This window comes from Ambystoma mexicanum, chromosome 2p (assembly GCF_040938575.1).
Source record: "Ambystoma mexicanum isolate Mex_15411 chromosome 2p, UKY_AmexF1_1, whole genome shotgun sequence".
Classification (NCBI taxonomy): Eukaryota; Metazoa; Chordata; class Amphibia; order Caudata; family Ambystomatidae; genus Ambystoma; species Ambystoma mexicanum.
The window spans coordinates 1,171,526,877-1,171,545,717 of NC_090923.1; the positions used below are offsets into that span (position 1 = coordinate 1,171,526,877).

Below are 18,841 nucleotides of genomic sequence, written 5' to 3' on the forward strand. Positions count from 1 at the left end.
GCCAGCCTTCCCCCAACCGGCGAACCATGGGACATGGCCTCACGACTGAGCGGGAGCGGCTGCGGCGTTACCTGAGGGCAAAGAGGCAACTGCCCGAGCGGCCTTGGCACCACAGGTACCCTGTCGTCCACCTCTGGTACCCCTGCGTTGGCCTCTTTGACTGCCAGCTCCTCTCGCTTTACTGAAGGATGAGTAATAGCGAAAGGAACCACCCCTCCACTGCTGTCCCCTGGGACGAAAAGGCGGAGGTTGGCGAACTGCAGCGCCCAACGACTTCGCTGCAGCTTTTGAGGTCTGCAACCTCTCAAGGCTCTCGTCAGCCTTGCTGCCAAAAAGGTGTTCACCATCTAAGGGCATGTTGAGGAGCCGGGACTGCACATCAGGCGCAAACCCCGACTTCCGCAACCACGCAAACCTGCGTATCACGGTGCTCGCCGCCATGGACCTACTGACGCATTCAGCCAAGTCCAAACCCGACTGAACGGACTCACACATGGCATCCTTACCATCCTGGACCATAGCAAGGAAACCATCCCGTTCATCCCCTTCGGGAACATGTTCAGCCGCCAACGCAACACAGTTCCACAGAGTGTGCGTGAAACGTGACAAGGCACAAATGGAGTTGGCCACCTGAAGCGCCATACCACCAGAAGAAAACACTTTCTTCGCCCAGCCATCAAAACGTTTGTTGTCCCTATCAGGAGGGATGGTAGGGTACGACGCCTGCTTCGCCGGGGCCGTGGCCGCCTGCACCACCAAACTCTCCGGAGTGGGGTGCCTGGTCAAGTAGCAGGGGTCGCCACTGGCTGGACGGTATTTTCGCGACAAGGATCTGCCCACCGCCGGGAGACTCTCCGGAGCAGTCCAAGCCGCCGCCACCCTTCTCTGTAAAGCCATATGGAACGGCAGAACCGGGTCAGTTGGGGGACCAACATCAAGGATGTCTGTCAGATCATCCTGCACAAACTCCCCTGGGGGAGCAGACCATCCCAAGTACTCAGAAACCCTAGCCATAAGGCGCCGGTACGAGGAATCAGCATGAGAGCCAGGCTCAGGCCTACAAAACTCCACCTCCGGAGAGGTGTCCAGTCCACTGGCATCATGCAGTGACTGTCTCAACTCGTCAAACTGACTATGGCCCGAGACAATGTCATCCGGAACCTGACTAGGAACCAGGCCATCAGAATCCTCATCCGCCTCTGAAATATAGTCCAGGTGGCGAAAAGAAGGCACTCGAGAGTGCTTGCTTTTAACCAGAGCCTTCCTAGGGGGTCCACCCGTGCCCTGGGGTACCTCCGACACGAAAGGTGTCGATGGCGTCGAGCGAATCGGCGCCAGCGTCGAGAGAACCGGCATCGGCGCCGAGAGGATCGGCGTCGACGTCAGATGCAGCGCCTCCAGAATCGGCGGCGTCGACACAGCCCTCGAGGCCGGAGCCCCGAGCGTGTCCCTCGACGACCTGAGCGTCGACGGCATCGACGACTTCCTCGGAGCCAGAGCCTCGAGAAAGCCTGTCGACGCCCTCGACGCCACAGACCCCGAAGCCTTCTTCGAAGACCTCACAGGTGCACGCGGTCTCGAACGCGTCGAGGACCGGGACCTGGAACGGGTACGTCGAGAACGAGTCCCCTTGTCCGAACGGGACCTCTCCCGTGACTCGTGCCGACCACTCTTGCGAGCGGTGTCTCTCGACCTCACACGACTGACCCCACTCGGGGGCGCGGACGGCTGAGTACCCTGCGACTCAAGAATCGCCAACATCTTCTTCCCGAAGGAAGCCCATTCCTCCGGCGTCGCACGGCCCGAGGGGTAAGCGATGTGCCGGGCAGAGCCCTCCGAAGAGGACCTGGAAGACGACCGATGTCGGCGCTTCTGAGAATGCCTCGAAGAGGCAGAGGAGTGGCGAGACCGACTCCTAGAAGGAGACCCACGAGACTTCCGACGATGACACGGAGAGTCACCCCTCGAATCATCCGTCGAAAGCCCCGCAGACTTCGACTTCCGGGGCTTGGACACCCGACCTACCGACAACTTCTTCTTACGTTCGCGTAAGGCTTTGGACGTGAGCGACTGGCAGTCGATACAGTCATCCGTGTCGTGGGCCTCCCCGAGGCACCAGAGGCAGGCGTCGTGCGAGTCCGTCACCGACATCTTGGACCCACACTCCCCGCACTTCTTGAAACCCGGACGCGGGGTCGAAGACGAAGTAGAAGACATCTTCAGAAGGATTATCACAAACGAACAGGTTCGAAGAACCGAGAAGAATCAGAACTCCAAAGAGTCGAGGCGTCCAAACCGAGAAACACGAAGCAACACGTTCGCGGAAAAAACGGAACTGAGGCTATGGGCGTCGTGCGTCCTACTTATCACATCGGATGACGTCGGGACGTCGGAGGAGGTCCTCGACGACGGCGCATCGACGTCATCGACGCAGGAGCCGAAAAAGTTTCCGAAGCAGCACAGCTGTGGTGATTACATGTCATAGATATGGAATACGTCGGAGGACCCAATCCCCTCGAAGAACAAGTTACTTCTTACCTTGTAACGTTCTTTCGATGGGATGTTCCTCCGACGTATTCCTTATCTTTGATAATACGTTTCCAGCTCGCTGGCCTCGGAAATTTTTTCTGTAGAGGCCGCTGCGCGTCGACGTCCGCCGAGTCAATGTCCCTCGACGGCCACCCTATCGGCGCCGACATCACAATGCCCATAAATAGCCACGCGCGGCATCCGTTGCTCAGTTCCGTTATGTAGCATAAGAAAAGTCATGCCTGAATTGGTTATTGACCTTGAAGGAGCGTAAGCTGCAACCACAAGGGAAGAATTACTGCAGGGATGGATGGGAGGGGCGATCAGGAATACGTCGGAGGAACATCCCATCGAAAGAACGTTACAAGGTAAGAAGTAACTTGTTCTTCGAAGGGATTGTGTCCTCCGACGTATTCCTTATCTTTGATATACTCCCAAAGCAGGGGCATGTAATTGGAGGTGGGAGTAAGAATGTCATGTATCCCTTTAGGGATGGACCGAATGTAATATGGCTTTGCCAAAATATGCTCTCTTGACTAGTGGAGGAATCCAGCTTGTAAAATTTTGTGAATGTATGTGTGGACGACCATGTGGCAGCCGCACATATGTCTCGGACCGGTACCCCTCTTTGGAGGGCAGAAGAGGCTGCCAGCCCTTGTTCCTGTCCGCTACAGGTACCGGTTCTATGGCACCTTTCTCTAGCAGGTCTATAATTTCCTGCAAGAGGAGCGGATAAGGGTAGGCAGTAACCCTGGGCAACTGTCTCCAATGCCCAAGCATCTGATGTAATAGTCTGCCATTCCGTCAGATGTTGAGTTAACCTGCCCCCTACAGGTGTCTTGTGTGGAAAGACCTCAGAGTGGTTTGGGGGCGGCAGATGCCAAGGGTAAAGAGGCACCTGCTGCTGCTGCGGTCTTAGTACTTTTGACCCGTCCACCTCGGGTGAATCTCCTTTGGCCTCTTTGAGCCGGCTGTCCAATGCCTTTCCCGAATGCGGAATAATAGCGAAAGGACTTTCCTCTGCCCGAGGTTCCTGAGGGGCGAAAAGGAGTTTGGCGGATAGCAGCTCATTAAGATTTTGCTGCTGCTTTAGATGTCTGCAACTTTTCCAGACCGTCGTCAGCCTTTTTTCCGAATAATGACGAGCCGTCAAAGGGCATATTCTTAAGTCTGGCCTGTACATCTGGAGCAAAGCCAGACTTTGGCAACCACGCATGTCTGTGGACTGTTGTACTTGCCGCCATGGCCCTGCTGATACTGTCAGCGGAATCAATGCCAGTTTGAAGTGACTCTCACATGGCATCTTTGCCATCTTTAATAATGTTAAGGAAGGCTTCCTTTTCCTCCCCTTCTGGTATGCAGTCAGCCACTGATGAAGCACACTCTCACAGTGTGTGACTGAACCTGGCGAGCGTACAGGTGGCATTGATGGACTTCAACGCCATACTACAAGCAGAGAATACTTTCTTTGCCATAGAATCGTACCTCTTATCTTTATCCTGTGAGACAGTAGGGTAAGCAGTCCTGCTGCTTGATGAAGTTGCCACTTGGACCACCAGGCTCTCTAGAGTCGGGTGTTTCGATAAGTATTCAGGGTCAGCAGCAGCTACCCTATACTTGGCTGATAATCTTTTATTGACAGCAGGGATAACTTCAGGAGTTTCCCAGTTAGATGCACTCTTTCTTTGTAAGGTTGTATGGAAGGGGACCACAGGATCCTCCTGTGGACCTTTGTCTAATATGTCTGTCAGGTCATCCTGTTGAAAAACAGGCGAAGGCGCAGACCAACCTATGAATTCAATAATTCTTGCCATCAGGGTTCTATAGGGTGTTTCGGCATGTTCCCCTGGGTCTGGCTTAACAAAATCCACTTCTGGGGCAGTGTCCAGCCCACTTGCCTCATGTAATGACTCCTGTAGGTCTTTTAACCTTCTTTCCTCAGAGGTGAAATTCTCTGAAACAGGTTGTGTGGTCTTCCGCAACCCGAAGGTTTCCTGGTCAGAATCTTCCCCTTCTTCATAAATTGAAGATAATCCAGGGTGTTCTGGCCTCTGAAATGGTATAAAACCCATTTCTAAGGCAGAAGGCGCCAAACTCGTCATTATCGGGCGAGAAAACGTTGATGTCGTCGACGCCGATGTGACAGGCTTCGAAGGCACCGAAAACGGCGTCAAGGAAACCGGAAGAGGCCTCGAAGAACTCAAGAGGATCGGGATCCTACTCGAGGACATCGACTACGGTCTCGGCGTCGTGCCGGAGGCTCTTGGAATCACTGTTGGCTGTGGAGTAGCCGTGGCCTTCTCTTTCATCAGCGTCGATGTCGGCGTCGAGTCGATCGACCGATGTGTCGAAGAACCCTTCGACAACGGCGTCGATGGCGCCGATCCATGCGTCGAAGGGATCTTCGACGACGGCGCCTTCTTACCCGATGGCCCGTGGCGCTCTCGGGTGGAATGTTTCGCCGGGTGCTGTGACTCGCGGCGTTTTGATTTTTTGGGTTTTTCACCCGGGGTATCAGCCTCAGCTGTCTTCGAGGAGGTTGAGGCCGCTTTCTCGAAGACGCTTCACATTTTCTTCCTCAATTCCTCCCACTCAGCCTGAGAGCTGTGTTTTGTGGGGCAGGAGACCCTTTCTGGGGAAACAGAAGACGACGAGGAAGAGGATCTTTGACGTCTCTCTTTTGAGTGTCTTGATCTCGACGAATGGTGGGAGCTACTTCGAGGTCTAGAATGGGAATGTTTGACGGCGAGGAGACTAATGCCTCGACCGAAGAAACTTTCGAGGAGGTTTTGACTGACTTACCTCTCTCGAGCTTCCCCTTGCGCTCCTTCAAGGCTTTCGCCGTCATGGACATGCAGTCCTCACACTCCGAACAATGGTGCTCGGCTCCCAAGCACCACAAGCAGATCCTGTATGGATCCGTTATCGAATTATTTTTACCGCAGTCTCGACATTTTTTTAAGCTGGATCGCGGCGTTGTCGGTTCCGATGAAGATGTCATTGAGAACGAGTTGGTATATTTCGAGTAGATGTAGATTAGATTATCTAACTGAACAACGATGTTCCGAGGCCCCATGAAGCGCAGAAAAACGGAACTGAGCAACGGACGCCGCGCCTGGCTATTTATGGGCATGGTGACGTCGGCGCCGATACGGTGGCCGTCGAGGGACATCGACTCGGCAGACGTCGATGCGCAGCGCCCTCTACAGAAAATATTTCCGAGGCCAGCAAGCTGGAAACGTATTATCAGAGATAAGGAATACGTCGGAGGACACAATCCCTTCGGAGTAAAATTATTGGAAAATGTATGAATATTAGAAATTGTAGTGAATGAATGCCCAATGGATTTGAGAAGTGCTCAAAAAACCACTTCACCCATGCAGCCTTTTATAGTCTGAGAATGTAAATAATGTCTCCAACTAAACAAACCCCAGCATAGTAACCCAGACTGCCAAGACAAGAAGCCATTAGAAGCCCACTACTGGATAGACTAATGGGTGAATTGGAAAAAACATTTGACAAATATAGAACTTTCCCACATCCTGCCCACATGGCTGGGAAATTCCTCCTAACAGCATGTTGACCAGTCTGTAGTTCATTGGCTACACTTTTCCGTTTTTGTTGACTAAAGTTTCTAATTGATTATGGGCTTAATGGCAAACTTGTGCCAGATGACTCCATGCCATGAGATCATAGTCCTCTACTGGGTGTCGTTTTTTCCTTAGTTTTACTTCAGTCCATTTTATTCAATTGAAGTGATAATGGAGTAGTGGTTCCTAGAACCAACACTACTACTTGTGGCAGGCAATTGATGGAGAAGCGAAAGTCTAGTACAGGGACATAATGTCCCTCCTGATGAAGACCTCTGGTAACCCCATAAAGTTGCATGAATGCCACCGCATTTGGATGACTGATGGGGAGGACTCAGATAGTTTCGGAAGGTGCACATGTCACATTTTATCCCTTTTACCCTCCTGTCTTTTCTCCAACTTCGAACATTTTTGTGGCAGATTTTTCCAGCCAGAGTGTTCGGCAGAATTATATGCAGTACCCTTTGGGAGCACCACACACAAGACTACAAGTGACAGCACAAATTCACCTTTGGTACAAGCCCGTACTACACAGTTAAAGTGGCAGCGATGGCTGAGCAGGAGACTTATCTCAAGAGTAAGTGAGCAGTATCAAATAGTTACACAAAGGACAGCAATTACTATGATTCAGGCAAACACTGACTCAAGGCTTTCAAGTAAAAGAATATACATTTATTTCACTCTTCAGTTGTATAACATTACACTATTATAAGCGGTTTAAAAATCACACTCTTAATACACCACACCACTCCCAATAAGTTCCAGACAAGTTAAGCTCACAAAATGTAGTGGGAGCAAAATGGCACTCCAGCAATTTAAAAGGGAGGGAAAAGCAAAGTTAATAGAAATTGAACCACACCAACACGTAAGGACTCCGGGAAATTGAGCAATAGGAATTACAGTGATAGAATCAGGTAGAAAAGGTTTACGGCCAAAGTCAATGGGTCAAAAGTCTTTTTCTAAAGATCTCACAGTTCAGGGTAGTTTGCGGTAAAGTTTGTGCCACGGATTCCGGACGAGATTGGTTTGCAGAAAACTTAGTTCAAAGAGAAGAGAAGGACAAGCCCTCGGAGATTTCAAACACTTTGACCGCGGCTGAACGAAACAACCGGATTTGCACAGTACCTTAAAACGCAGAGGAAGCTGTAGCTGAGGCGACGTTCCTGGTAGTTCCTGCAGGCTCACGGTTCCTGAAGCGACTGTCGGACTGACAAGAAGTAGGAAGACTGGAGGGTCCTGCACTACCCAGGGAAGAAACCAGCAGCAGAGCAAAGCAATGAATAAAAGGTGTGCTCCTTAAAACCCAAGCAGGGTCTGACCTTCCTGGCTATCCAGCCCACTGTAGCTCTGTACAGCGAATTCGTCCAGAAGAGGGGCCCTGACTTGCAGTTTGGGCGAACTGGTTGGTCCCATCAGCTCAAGGAAAGAGGTTTCCCGGAGGATCTTCTCTGTGTCGGATTCTGAAGATTCAGACCTGCAGCAGGGCTTCACCGGGCGGTTTAGTCGTTGTAGGGTCCTCTTCCATCAGCTCCTCGTTGGTTCTTTTGTTCCAGTGGCGACTCTGCCTTTCCAGTCCCAGAGACCTACTTTTTATGCAGTTTTCCCCCATTCATACAGCCTGGCTGTCAATCACACAGCAGGGTGGCTGTCCTGGCAAGGACAATTACCCAGCCAATCGAACAGGAGTGCGACTTGGGTTACCAAGGGAACCCACGGCAGGGGTCCTAAGACCCCTCCCTCACATCCTGCATACCCAGACTTTCAGGCGCCTTAAGGAAGGCTTCTGTGCAGAAGCCTGAGAAAAGACGGCGCACAAAGGGACCAAACCTGGTTTGGCGCGCAGAGTAAAACACGAGAAAGATTTTACAAAAAGAAATGGCGAATAAACCCAGCCGGAACCGTAATAAAATATATATGGTCAAGCAGGTTTATGTCTGAGGCTAATATAATAGCCTAAAACAATACCATGGTTATTTAAGATAACCGCAGTATAAAGAAATAGGGTAGTTACCACTGCCACCAACCAAGTCTTGATGTAAAGGGAGCGAAACAATGCTCCAAGAGACACAGACAAAAGGGGATAAGAATTAACCTTTTCCAATACTCCATGTAAGATGGGGTGTACTGGGTCTGTGGTTAAAGTGACTAAATTAAAGTTAATGGCAACTTTACCTTTTCTGGGGGACAGTAGTCAGCCCCAGAAAATGGATTAAGTGGAAAGTCTCAAAGACAACCCTGTGTCACTGCACTGAAAGTGCTATGTAACACACATGAAAAATATGAGGCCATGGAGTAGGTGAGGCTCCATCGCCCAAGATCACACAAAAAGTAAAAATGCACACAGCAAAACACATGTAAGAGTGGGAAAAAGGCTCACACTCTTACCAGGTGAAAAAACGAAACCCCAGAAATCCAGCAAAGCTGCCGAGGGACTCATTAGGTAAGGGAAAAATCAGCCATTTATGAGAATTCTCCCCAACAGAGTGGTTATCTTCACAGAAGGAGATGTGGAACTTTGAGGATGAAGCCACAATTAGTAAATTGATTAATTTATTTTATTACATTTGTTACTCGCCCAGACCCTGGAGTATCACAGCGAGGTTACATACAGCTTAAACAACAATGAACAGTCAATGAGTGCATTCAGCTAACAACTGTATGACAAAAAGCACAACTGAGTAAAGCTACTGAGGTCATAACTCACGGGATACAGGCCCTTCGAGTCCATGTGTGTGGACACCAACTATAAAAGTATTTTCATTACTTTAACCCCAATATATGATCAATCGTAATTCTGATATACTGCTCTTGATTTTGTGGATCTTCTCAAAGCAGAAATCTATTGTAAATGTTGAATGAAAGGACTATTGGAGGACATCACTCTCAGACGTGTGGTAAAGAATCTAGAGAAAGCCTCTGGGGCACTGCTTGGAGTTTTGCCCACCTCAACGGCTGCAGATGAAAAGTCCTTAAGTAAGGTTCTTTGGATATTTGAGAAAACCTATTTTTGTTTGAATCTGCTGTATAAAATTTCAAGATACTTCCCATTTTCAGGGCTTAGTTAAAAAAGCTTGTACATCTAGGTCAGCGTTCAGAGATCTTTGTTCTGTAGAGCTGAACAATTAACAGGCTAGGTCTACATTTCATGGTGAGATACAGAGCAGTCTGGCGGTTTTAGAGCAACAGTATTTAAGCCACAGCATGTCCTTCAGTTCCCTTGTTTTCATCTTCCTTTTGTAGAGGAAGGTTCAATTTACATGTAAAGAAGTACAGATATGGTTTCTTGGGGGAATAGGAGTACATTAAGAGTCAAAGAGGCATATATATTCAATTCTAAACAGAGCATTTTTTAATCACTACTGTGGAAGTATTCAGCATGCTGCTGGAAAAAGTATTTAGGGGTGTGAAGGAAGATCCCAGGACTGGGAAAGGGCGGTTTTAAAACCACAGTTAACATTAGCTTGTTATACATCACAAAATCCTCACTTGCTGAAAATTGCCTGCTGCAGTGCTGGCAACTCAAATATCAGTGGGAAAACAGGAAGAGCAAGACGGCGGTAAGAATTTCTCCATTTTCACCCGATACCCTTTTGCAAGTTTGAATCATGGTTTTCTGGAAGGGCAGAGAAGGTGCAGTGTTGGAGTTCTTTCTCTTACTATGGTGTTTAAAATTGATAAGGGTCTTCAAAAAAAGAAACGTCCAAGCAAATTCAGGAAATTTGACAGAAGGAGTGCCTTCTTGCAAATATTTTGATATGCCAGTACACACACAGCCTACAAAATAAACTAAGTGTGAGGCGTGCTCGGAATCTCCAAGGTAAAAGGAGAAGAAAGGGATAGAAAGAAGTTTAGAACAAGTTGAAATCCAGTTGAAATTCTATCCTAAACCAATTCCACATCATCGCTAATGATAAGAAATAAAATTGGCAATAGGCTGGACAAAGGCATTTATGCTACAAACTGGTAGGTCAGGTCACAGGATTTCAGGAACTGTATTTAAATTGAAAACTGATTAGAGTATAAACGAACAAAGAGGTGATAAGCTACCAAGCAGGCTTCGCTAATGCTGCTGGTATACGACAAAGGGAGCATCTGATATGTCAAATGATTTAATGTAACTACCTCCTATGAGGCCTTATCTGAAGAGGATGCATTTGTACAAGGGAGTAAAAAAGTAGAAGAAAATAGAGGAACGCCAATCAGTGTTGTACACTACCTGCAATCCCCTCAAGACCAACATTAAAAATGCAGAGATACATGAACAACATCTAATTAACTGTGCTATCAATGGTAAACCTAGTATTATGCAATCGGAAAGCAAGAAATGAAATAACAGGTGTACGTTTCTTGTATACTGGAGTGTGTACTTAAGCGATCATACAGTACACTCACTCCATCCCCCGGAGAACAACTTAAACATGGAGACATGAGGCAAGTCTAAGACCACATCTTTCATTTTTCCTTTATGTAATCACACAATAGTTTGCTTCTGCAGATCACCCCCCCACCCAATCATGAGTCCCACAGACATCTCTTCTGTTCAGCAAAAGCTATTGTTATTTTAAAATGTGTCTTACCATTCCCTGTTGGTAATGACCTAGCAATTGTTGGGATGGATGAAGTCCCGGAACACCAGTCTCAGTTTGTGGAACACCAGAAATCTGCTGAATACCCCGTATGTGTTCAGGATAAGTAACACTATGCTGGCTGGATACATCAGAGAGTATAACAGATCCTGCTCCTGCATCGGATATGCTTTCAGCTAGAGTTGGGAAAGAAAGCATACATTATACAAGGTAGCATAAAAACATGACAATATCGCACATTTTAGATATTTTATTATGCATGTAACGCAAGACTGACACAAATGGTTCAGTTTACCTGTGACTGTAGAGTAATGTTGAACTGGCTGGTGCTGAAATAGTTGCTGCCGGACATGCTGGTCAACCTCTGTCTCCTCACACTCCAGCCCTCCTGGGTTTGGTGGGATGGTGAACGATGTACTTAGTTGACCTAAAAGTGGCATGGTGGGCCTGCCCTGCGAATCCCTACGTTCTTCCAGGTAACCAGTCTGCTTTCTTCGCTCCCTAGTCTTTTTTATGAGAGCAACTCTGTCCCGGATTGACTTTGAGACTGCCTTGCTGTCACTTTCATGGAAAAATCCAGACTTGACCTGTGCGCAGAAAATGAATAGATATGCATCAAATTCAAGACCAGCCTACAAAAAACAGATTCAATTTTTCATTTTGCTGTGTACCTTCTTGTGTAGCGGACACATCTAATTATGTATTTTTTTTATTGCTCTCGCACAAGAGGTTACTTCTATCAAACCACCTGAAGGTCTGGAAAGTTAAGACTTTGGAATGTACAACAGGAGCTCTCTGATTAACTGATGGACACCTGTCCTTGCTCTCTATATAAAAGACATGTCCCACACACAGTCTGTGGTTTTCCATACAAGTTCATGCATGTTAGTTTCGTGAAGGGTGTGAAGAGATTTATACTCGGTGGGAGAACAGGGTGTCCACCTAGTTAAAACAAAAAGCTCAATGAGTCAGCCTTCACTATTAGGATGGAAATGCGCAGGTATCAAAGTACAATTAGTCCCATATTTAACAAAATACAAAAACAATACACTGTAAAAATGTTACATATATTTGTTTTTATTGCATTAGGATAAAAGGCAATGCCATTAAGGTAGTATCATATACGGTTTACTGTGATTTTACCGCAAAAATGTATATGCATGATATTTTTTACCGAAACATTTTCACTTAAATACCAAATTCTTTTATTATTCATTTGGCTCATTTCTAGGGATGGGAGACAACCTTTTTCACCGGAAAAAACCTTCTTCCCTTTTAAATTTAGAGGCGTGCAGGGGATCGGCCCAGAGAGCATGTGCGGTCCTGGCTACGCTCTCCGGCGCCACACCTCAGTCCCCATTGAGGCGTCGACAATAAATTTAACATTGCCTAATGACACCACTATTATTGGGGGAGGTTGATGGGACTTATGAAGGAAAGGGGACTGTGGACTAAGAGTACGTTAGTCACTAATTACTCTTACTTCCCGTCCTGTTTCCTCCATACTTTATGGGCGATTACAACAGACTGTATCCCCATAGTGGAGAGGAGACCCTCCTTATGCAAATAGGTTCCCGAGAACCGCCTGTCTGAAAGCTGCATCAGATCTAGAGCCGGCATCAAATCAGTAATGCCCGCAGAAAGCCGAGTGAGAGGCCCAAGTGGCCGCCATTCTTATGATTTGCCAAGGGACCTGGTGCTGGAATGCGATGGCCGTTGCCTTGGCCCTGACTGCGTGGGCATGCATGTTTGTCAGGAGCAGCTCAGGCTCTCCCTCATACATTTCATTGATGGCAGACACCATCCAGCGGCATGTGGAGGCCTTTGAGGCACGATAGCCTGGCCTCGCGTCTCCGAAAGTGACAAACGGGGCGTCCAACTTGCGGAAACCCTTGGTCCTGTCCAAGTAGAATTTTAGGGCATGCCTGACATACAGGCTGTGCAGCACTCTCTGTGCTTCGTCCTTGGTATCGGGAAAGAACGTAGGAAGGACCATTTCTTCGTTCAAGTGAAAAGCAGATGGAACTTTGAGCAGAAATGCTGGGTGCGTCCACATGACTACCTTGTCCCTGTGAAAGGTGCTATATGGTTCCAAGGCGACCAGCGCCTGGACCTCGCCAACTCTGCGAGCCGAGGTAAAACCGACTAGTAAGGCCGTCTTGATGGTGACCAGCCATCCATAATGTCCACGGACGCCATTGGCTCGAATAGTTTGTGCGCCAGGGCGCCCAACACTATGTTAACATGCCACACAGGGTGGGGTCTCCTGACAGGTGGGTAGAGCCAAGTGATACCAGTCCGATGTTTCTCGATATAGGGTTGGAGGAAAAAATGCCTGCCTCCGAGTTCCTGTAAGCCCCAATGGCTGCAAGGTATGTATGCCCGAATGAGCGAGGTGCGCCGAAAAGGAGAGCACGTCGTCCAAATTACAGGCCAAGGGGTCAATTCCCTTTGAGTCTGCCCAGTGGCAAAATCTGGTCCATTTGCTTTTGTACTGGGCCCTGGTGGCTTTGCTCCTGGCGCCCGGTATGATCTCCAGATTGGCCTGTGAGAGGCTAAGGTGGCAAAGCATTACCTGTTCAGGTACCACGCTGTGAGGGCTAGTAGTTTCCATGACACGGGTGGATGATTCTGTGCCAGAAGATGTGCTGGGCCCGTCGGTAGATGTATAGGGGGCACCGGAGAGCGGCTGAGGAGCTCCGAAAACCATGGCCTGGCCAGCCACCATGGAGCAATCAGAATGATGAGGAGTCGGTGAGACTCCTTGATCTTGCAAATTACCCTGTGGATCAGGGGAGTGGGAGGAAAGGCATAGGACTTCATGCCAGTCCAATGGAGGTGAAATGCATCGCCCAGAGAGCCGGGGCCCTGACCCTGCCAGGATGGGAACTGGGGACACTTCTTGTTGTGCCAGGTGGCAAAGAGATCCACTTGGGGGTGAACCCATCTGTTGAAGATCTCCTGAAAACGAGGTTGTTTAGCTGCCACTCGTAATTGTCAGCTCCCAGCCTTCTGAGCTTGTCCGCCTCCAGGTTGGATTCCCCCGGGAGATGGACTGCCGAGGAGGTAAATTTAATTTTCTAGGGCCAATTCGCACATGCTGATCGCCAGTCTGCACAGAGGAGGGTATCCGGTGCCTCCCTGTTTGTTGACGTAGTACATGCTGGTCGAGTTGTCTGTCTGGATGCTTACCCTTGAGAAGTGGTAGGAATGCTCGGAGCGCTAGCCAGATGGCGTTCAGCTCCAACCAATTGATGTGGTATTCCTCCTGTCGAGTCCACCAGGTGCCGTGGACCGAGAGATTGTCCAGGGTGGTTCCCCAGCCCTCGAGAGAGGAGTCTGTGTTGATGGTGGCCTGCAGAGAGGGCAGCCGAAAGGGCTTGCCTGTCTGTAGGTTGCAGTCCATGGACCACCAGGTTAGGTCCGCGTGGAGAGATGGAGGAACATTGATCATCTCTGACTGCGAGCCCCGCTCCTGATTCCATGAGGTCGCGAAGTGCAGCTGAATCCTTATCCTTAGTCTAGAGAGGCACGGCTAACAGGACCGCCGCCAGTAGACCCAGGAGATGTTAGTACCACCATGCAGAGGTCACCTCTCCGCTGAAGAAGTGGGCGGTGGCCCTCTTGATGGCCAGGATTGTGTCCTCTGACGGGAAAACCCTCTCTGAGCACCTGTCCCAAATGATTCCCAGGAATCTCCGAGTCTGCGTAGGCTGCAGCTGTGACTTCTTGAGGTTGAGCGAGAAGCCAAGATCGTGCAGTGTGTTCATAAGGGCATGGGAAGAGTGGAGAACCGCTTCCGGAGATGCAGCCCTGACGAGCCAGTCGTCGAGGTATGGGTAGATGGAGGCCCTGCGCTCTGAGGAGGGCCGCCATAGGGCCTCCACAGCGTTCATGAGTCTGGTAAAGACTCTGGGGGCCGAGTTGAGGCCAAATGGAAGGACTTTGTATTGGAAATGGTAGCCCATGATCCTGAACCGTAGGAAAGAATGATGGGGCAGCCAAATCGGGACGTGTAAGTACGCGTCCTTCAGGTCCAGGGACACATCTAGTCTCCCTTGTCCAATGTCTCCGCTATAAAAGCTGGCGTAACCATCTTGAATTTTTGCAGGGGTAGGGAGAGGTTGAGGGTGGAAAGGTCCAGCACAACTCTCAGATCCGCCTGGTTCTTCTGAATGGTGAAAATCCTGGAGTAGAAGCCAAAGCCTCACTGGGAGGCTGTGACATTCTCCACAGCCAAGCTCTCTACGAGCGACCGGATCTCTGCAAAGAGAATTGCTGTCCCAACCTGTGGGAGTGGAGGGGAGGAGGGAGCAGAGGCTGGGATAGGAAGACGGTACCCAGTGGATACTGCGGAGAGGATCCAGGGGTCCGCGTAATTCTGGCGCCAGAATTGTGCATGGAGAGCAAGCCTGCCACCCACCGGAGACACGTGGATTCGAAGGGGCGTGTCATGCCTTCTTTCCCTCAGAGACGGACGCTGAGGAGGGGGACTGGATAAAGCTCTTACTACCCCCTGACCCCCTTTTTGTTGTTTGCACCGGTTCTGAGGCGGCGAACGGTCCGGCTGCCTGGATCTGCGTTCCTGGAAGCCGCGGAACCCTCCATATATACGAGCCTTTTCCGAGCGCTGCTGAGATTGGGTGTCCAATTTGGGTGTGGTCTTTGTAAGAATGGATAAAGACTTCGCCGTTTGTGGTCTGTTCTTTTGGCCCAGCTCTTCGTCCATAGAGGAGTGGAAGAGGTCCCGCCCCCCCCCCTCGAACGGTAGATCTAGAATGCGCTCCTGGACATCCGGTTTGAATTTCTTTGCCTGGAGCCAGGCTGTTCGCCTCATGTCCATGGCAATACAGATGGCACGGCCGGAGGTATCGATATGAGCCACTGTGGATTTCATGAGGTCATGCGCCATGAGCTTGGCTTCCGCTAGCCCTGCCTTAAGGCATGATTGGCACTGGGTGGGGAGTTCCGGGAGGAAGTCTGCAATTTCCCACCATAACCGTTGGTTGGCGGCAGCGATCACCGAGGAGTGTGGCTGAGGATGGGTCGAGAGCAAGAGTGTATCCCCCTCCATCTGCCTGTAATTGGCGTCCAGGCGTCGATTGACCAGCAGGACCGAGTGGGGCTTGAGCCAAACCTTCAGAGGGGTGTCTCGTGAGGACTTCAGCCAGAACCGCCTCTGCCGGCTGTTCAACCTCGGGTTGGGGGAGGCCCAGGTACTCTGTAAGGCCAGCAAGACGTTTGTGGAAGGCCCTGGCTGAGGATGGCGTGTCCGGATCCTCCTCGTCTGTATCCTGCGGATCTTGAGGAGGAGGAGGAGGAGGAGGAGGAGGAGGAGGAGGAGGAGGAGGAGGAGTAGTAGATGGCGCCGGAGGCTGGGGTACAGGGACCGCAGCCGGAGGCTGAGGTTGCAGAGTTGGCTGTGGAGCCGGAGGAGATGGCTGCACCGGGGTCTGGGGGCCAGATGGAGTCTGTGGTACTGCTAGCATGGCAGGGATAACTTCCCTGATGGCGTCTTTGATGATAACCCCCATCTGAGGAGACCTCATGAGGCTGAAAAACTTCTCGAAGAGCACCTCCTCACTGGCCAAAGAGGTGACAGTGGGTACTGACAGGGTAGCGGAGGGCTGCTGGAGCCGCTTCGTACCCTGTCCATATGGACGCAAAGCTAAGCTGCCCTGCGCAAAAGAAGGGTAGACTGTAGGCCACGTACCTGGTTGAGGCCAGTCCCCAATTGGACACTCGTTCTTCGCCAAAATGGCGTCGGACGGGTGCCTCTTTCTGGCACGCCAGCCATATCGTCGAGCTGCCTGCCACGTGCCTGCGATGTGGTGCTCGGCCCGCTGGGCCCAGCCTCATCCAAGACTCTTGCGTGTGGATCACGAGGCCTACCTTGCTCCTCGGGCCTCGGTCCGGTAGATGCGACACCCTCGACCAGGGGGTCGGTAGAGCTGCGTTTAGGCGCCCCCTCAGACGTATTGCCAGTGTTAGGGCATAGCCCCTCAGACGTCTTGCCGGTAAAAGGGCATAGCCCCTTGGGTGTAGACCCAGTACAAGAACCTTCTGGTCGCTCAACACTGCGCCCGGGAGGATGCGAGGATCCGTCGACCCCAAGGCCGCTAGCTGTAGCAGCCTCGGTGCACGTGCCGGTAGAATGACCTGGCCGGACTCTTCCCCGCGCGCAAGCGTCCCTGGGAAGGAGTCTCCCTTGCAGGGTGCGCTGGAAAATATCAGCCCTACCTTGGGCCTGGTTCGATGCTTCACGAAGTTCTTGAGATCCTCTGGAGGGGACCTCTGGAAGAGCTCCCTCCACCTGGCTAGTCTGTTCTTCAGCGCCTTCGAGGACAGCGAGTCACACGCCAAACATGATTGCCAACCGTGGTCTGGGTCAAGGCCATGTAGGCAGAGGGCATGGGGGTCTGAAGTTGGGAAGAACACGTTGCAAGATGGACACCTGCTGAACCCTATAGAAGTCGACATGAGCCGGGGATGAGTGCGACGCCTGAGGACCGAGTACCTGATAGATAAGACAAAAAGGACAAAGAAGAAGTATCCGTGCATGGAATTACATGGCTGAAGCCAGACCCAGGAGCGCTGGTGAATTCGGCCCTTTCCCATCGACGCGGAAAAGGGAACTGAGCTGTGGCACTGGAGGAGAGAGCCAGGGCAGCGCATGCTCCCTGGGCCGCGCCCCCGCGCGCCTGTAAATTTAAAGGGGAAGGTGGTTTTTTATGGTGAAAAAGTTTCCGTCTCCCGTCCCTTGGAAGGGATGCCCATACAGTATGGAGGAAAGGGGATGGGACATAAGAGTAGTCAGGAACACAATATAGAAGACTAAATAACAAGGAAGTACTAAGGCCAATGGAGTGTTTTGTCTTCTTCCCTCCAAAACCCCCTGGCGTGAAGATTTCTTGTATGCGCACCCCAATCCTCTAGAGAGGCATCCGTCGTGACAGTGACTTGGTGAGAAGGCATGGTGAGGAGGCAGGCGAAACGGAGCACCTTGAACTAGCTGAGTGAACAGACCACCAATACAGTAGTTTATTGAAGAGCTGCGCCAGTGGAATTTTCACCTCCAAGTAGCCAGACACCTATCGCCAGCGTACATCTAGGAACTCTTGCAGCGAGTGCATGCAGGGTCTTCAGTGCTGGAGTATGGGCATGCAAGAAGACATCCCCAGTAGGGATAAGGAAACAAAGATGTGGTTAAGCGAGAGAGGTGCCATACCTTGGCAAGAAGGGCTTGGGACCCTCTCCTCCGGAGGGGATGGTCTGCAAGACGGTGTCTAGGCGTGCACCCAAGAAGAGAATGTGTCAAATGGGGTCAAGCAGGATTTTGTATAGTTCACAGAGAACTATAGAGACTGTAGGCCCTGAATGGTGAGAGTGGTGTGTTTGGCTGTCATGTCGAATGATGCAGCTCGCACTAGCCAATCATCCAAACAGGGATAGACGTGTGCAACCGCTCGACATAGACGGGCCACTACAGAGGCCAGGCACTTGGGGGCCAAACGCAGGCCGGAGGTTAGTGCCCTGAATAGGTAGTGGAGACCTGCGACTACAAAGAGTAGTTAGTTATGTTAAAGGATATTTATACTGCGCACTATTACCACCTCAGTGGTGATCTGGCGGAACTGAAAAGCAAGAGGGTAAGGTGTGTGTGTGGGATCATGTGGAGGTGGGGGAGTTAGTAGGATTGAGCAGGGGAAAAAGCACAAGAGCTGTGATGTGCTGTTGGCAGCTTCAGTTCGGTTTACACTGTTTGCTGAGGGTAGGTGTGAATTTTCAGTCAGTAGTTGTCACGTGCTGTTGTGGGAGGCTATGCGTGTGGTTTTGAGCTTAAGGCCCTTTGGATAGAGTGAATGCAATGGATGGGATGCAGAATAACTGACACCAAATAATCGAACCAACTCGGGAAGATGGAAAAGTTGACTGTTTTAATATCAATTGTCTAAAACAGGGAGTTACAACGGACGTTTGCTCAAACTCGCAGTAGATTTCACAAAAACATTTATATACTAAAAATTCATCATATGTGACGTCATACTACGTGGCAAAGGAGAAAAACCTATGAGGGGTTGTCATAGGCTCAAGGGGAACATCCAAGTATACTTTCTATAAGGGGTGGGATTGTGA

The 18,841-nt window shown here is 50.3% G+C and overlaps 1 protein-coding gene across 6 annotated transcripts in view; it reads right to left on the reverse strand.

The window, feature by feature from the left end:
* WNK3 (WNK lysine deficient protein kinase 3) overlaps positions 1–18,841 on the reverse strand; it is a 2,095,067-nt gene that overhangs the window by 1,213,226 nt on the left and 863,000 nt on the right. For all 6 annotated transcript variants that reach the window (XM_069645314.1, XM_069645316.1, XM_069645315.1 and 3 more), the window contains exons 8-9: positions 11,001–11,292; positions 10,697–10,881 (exon numbers count right to left, since the gene is read on the reverse strand). In XM_069645314.1, the coding sequence (XP_069501415.1) occupies positions 10,697–10,881; positions 11,001–11,292 (477 nt within the window). The remainder of the gene's footprint in view (positions 1–10,696; positions 10,882–11,000; positions 11,293–18,841) is intronic.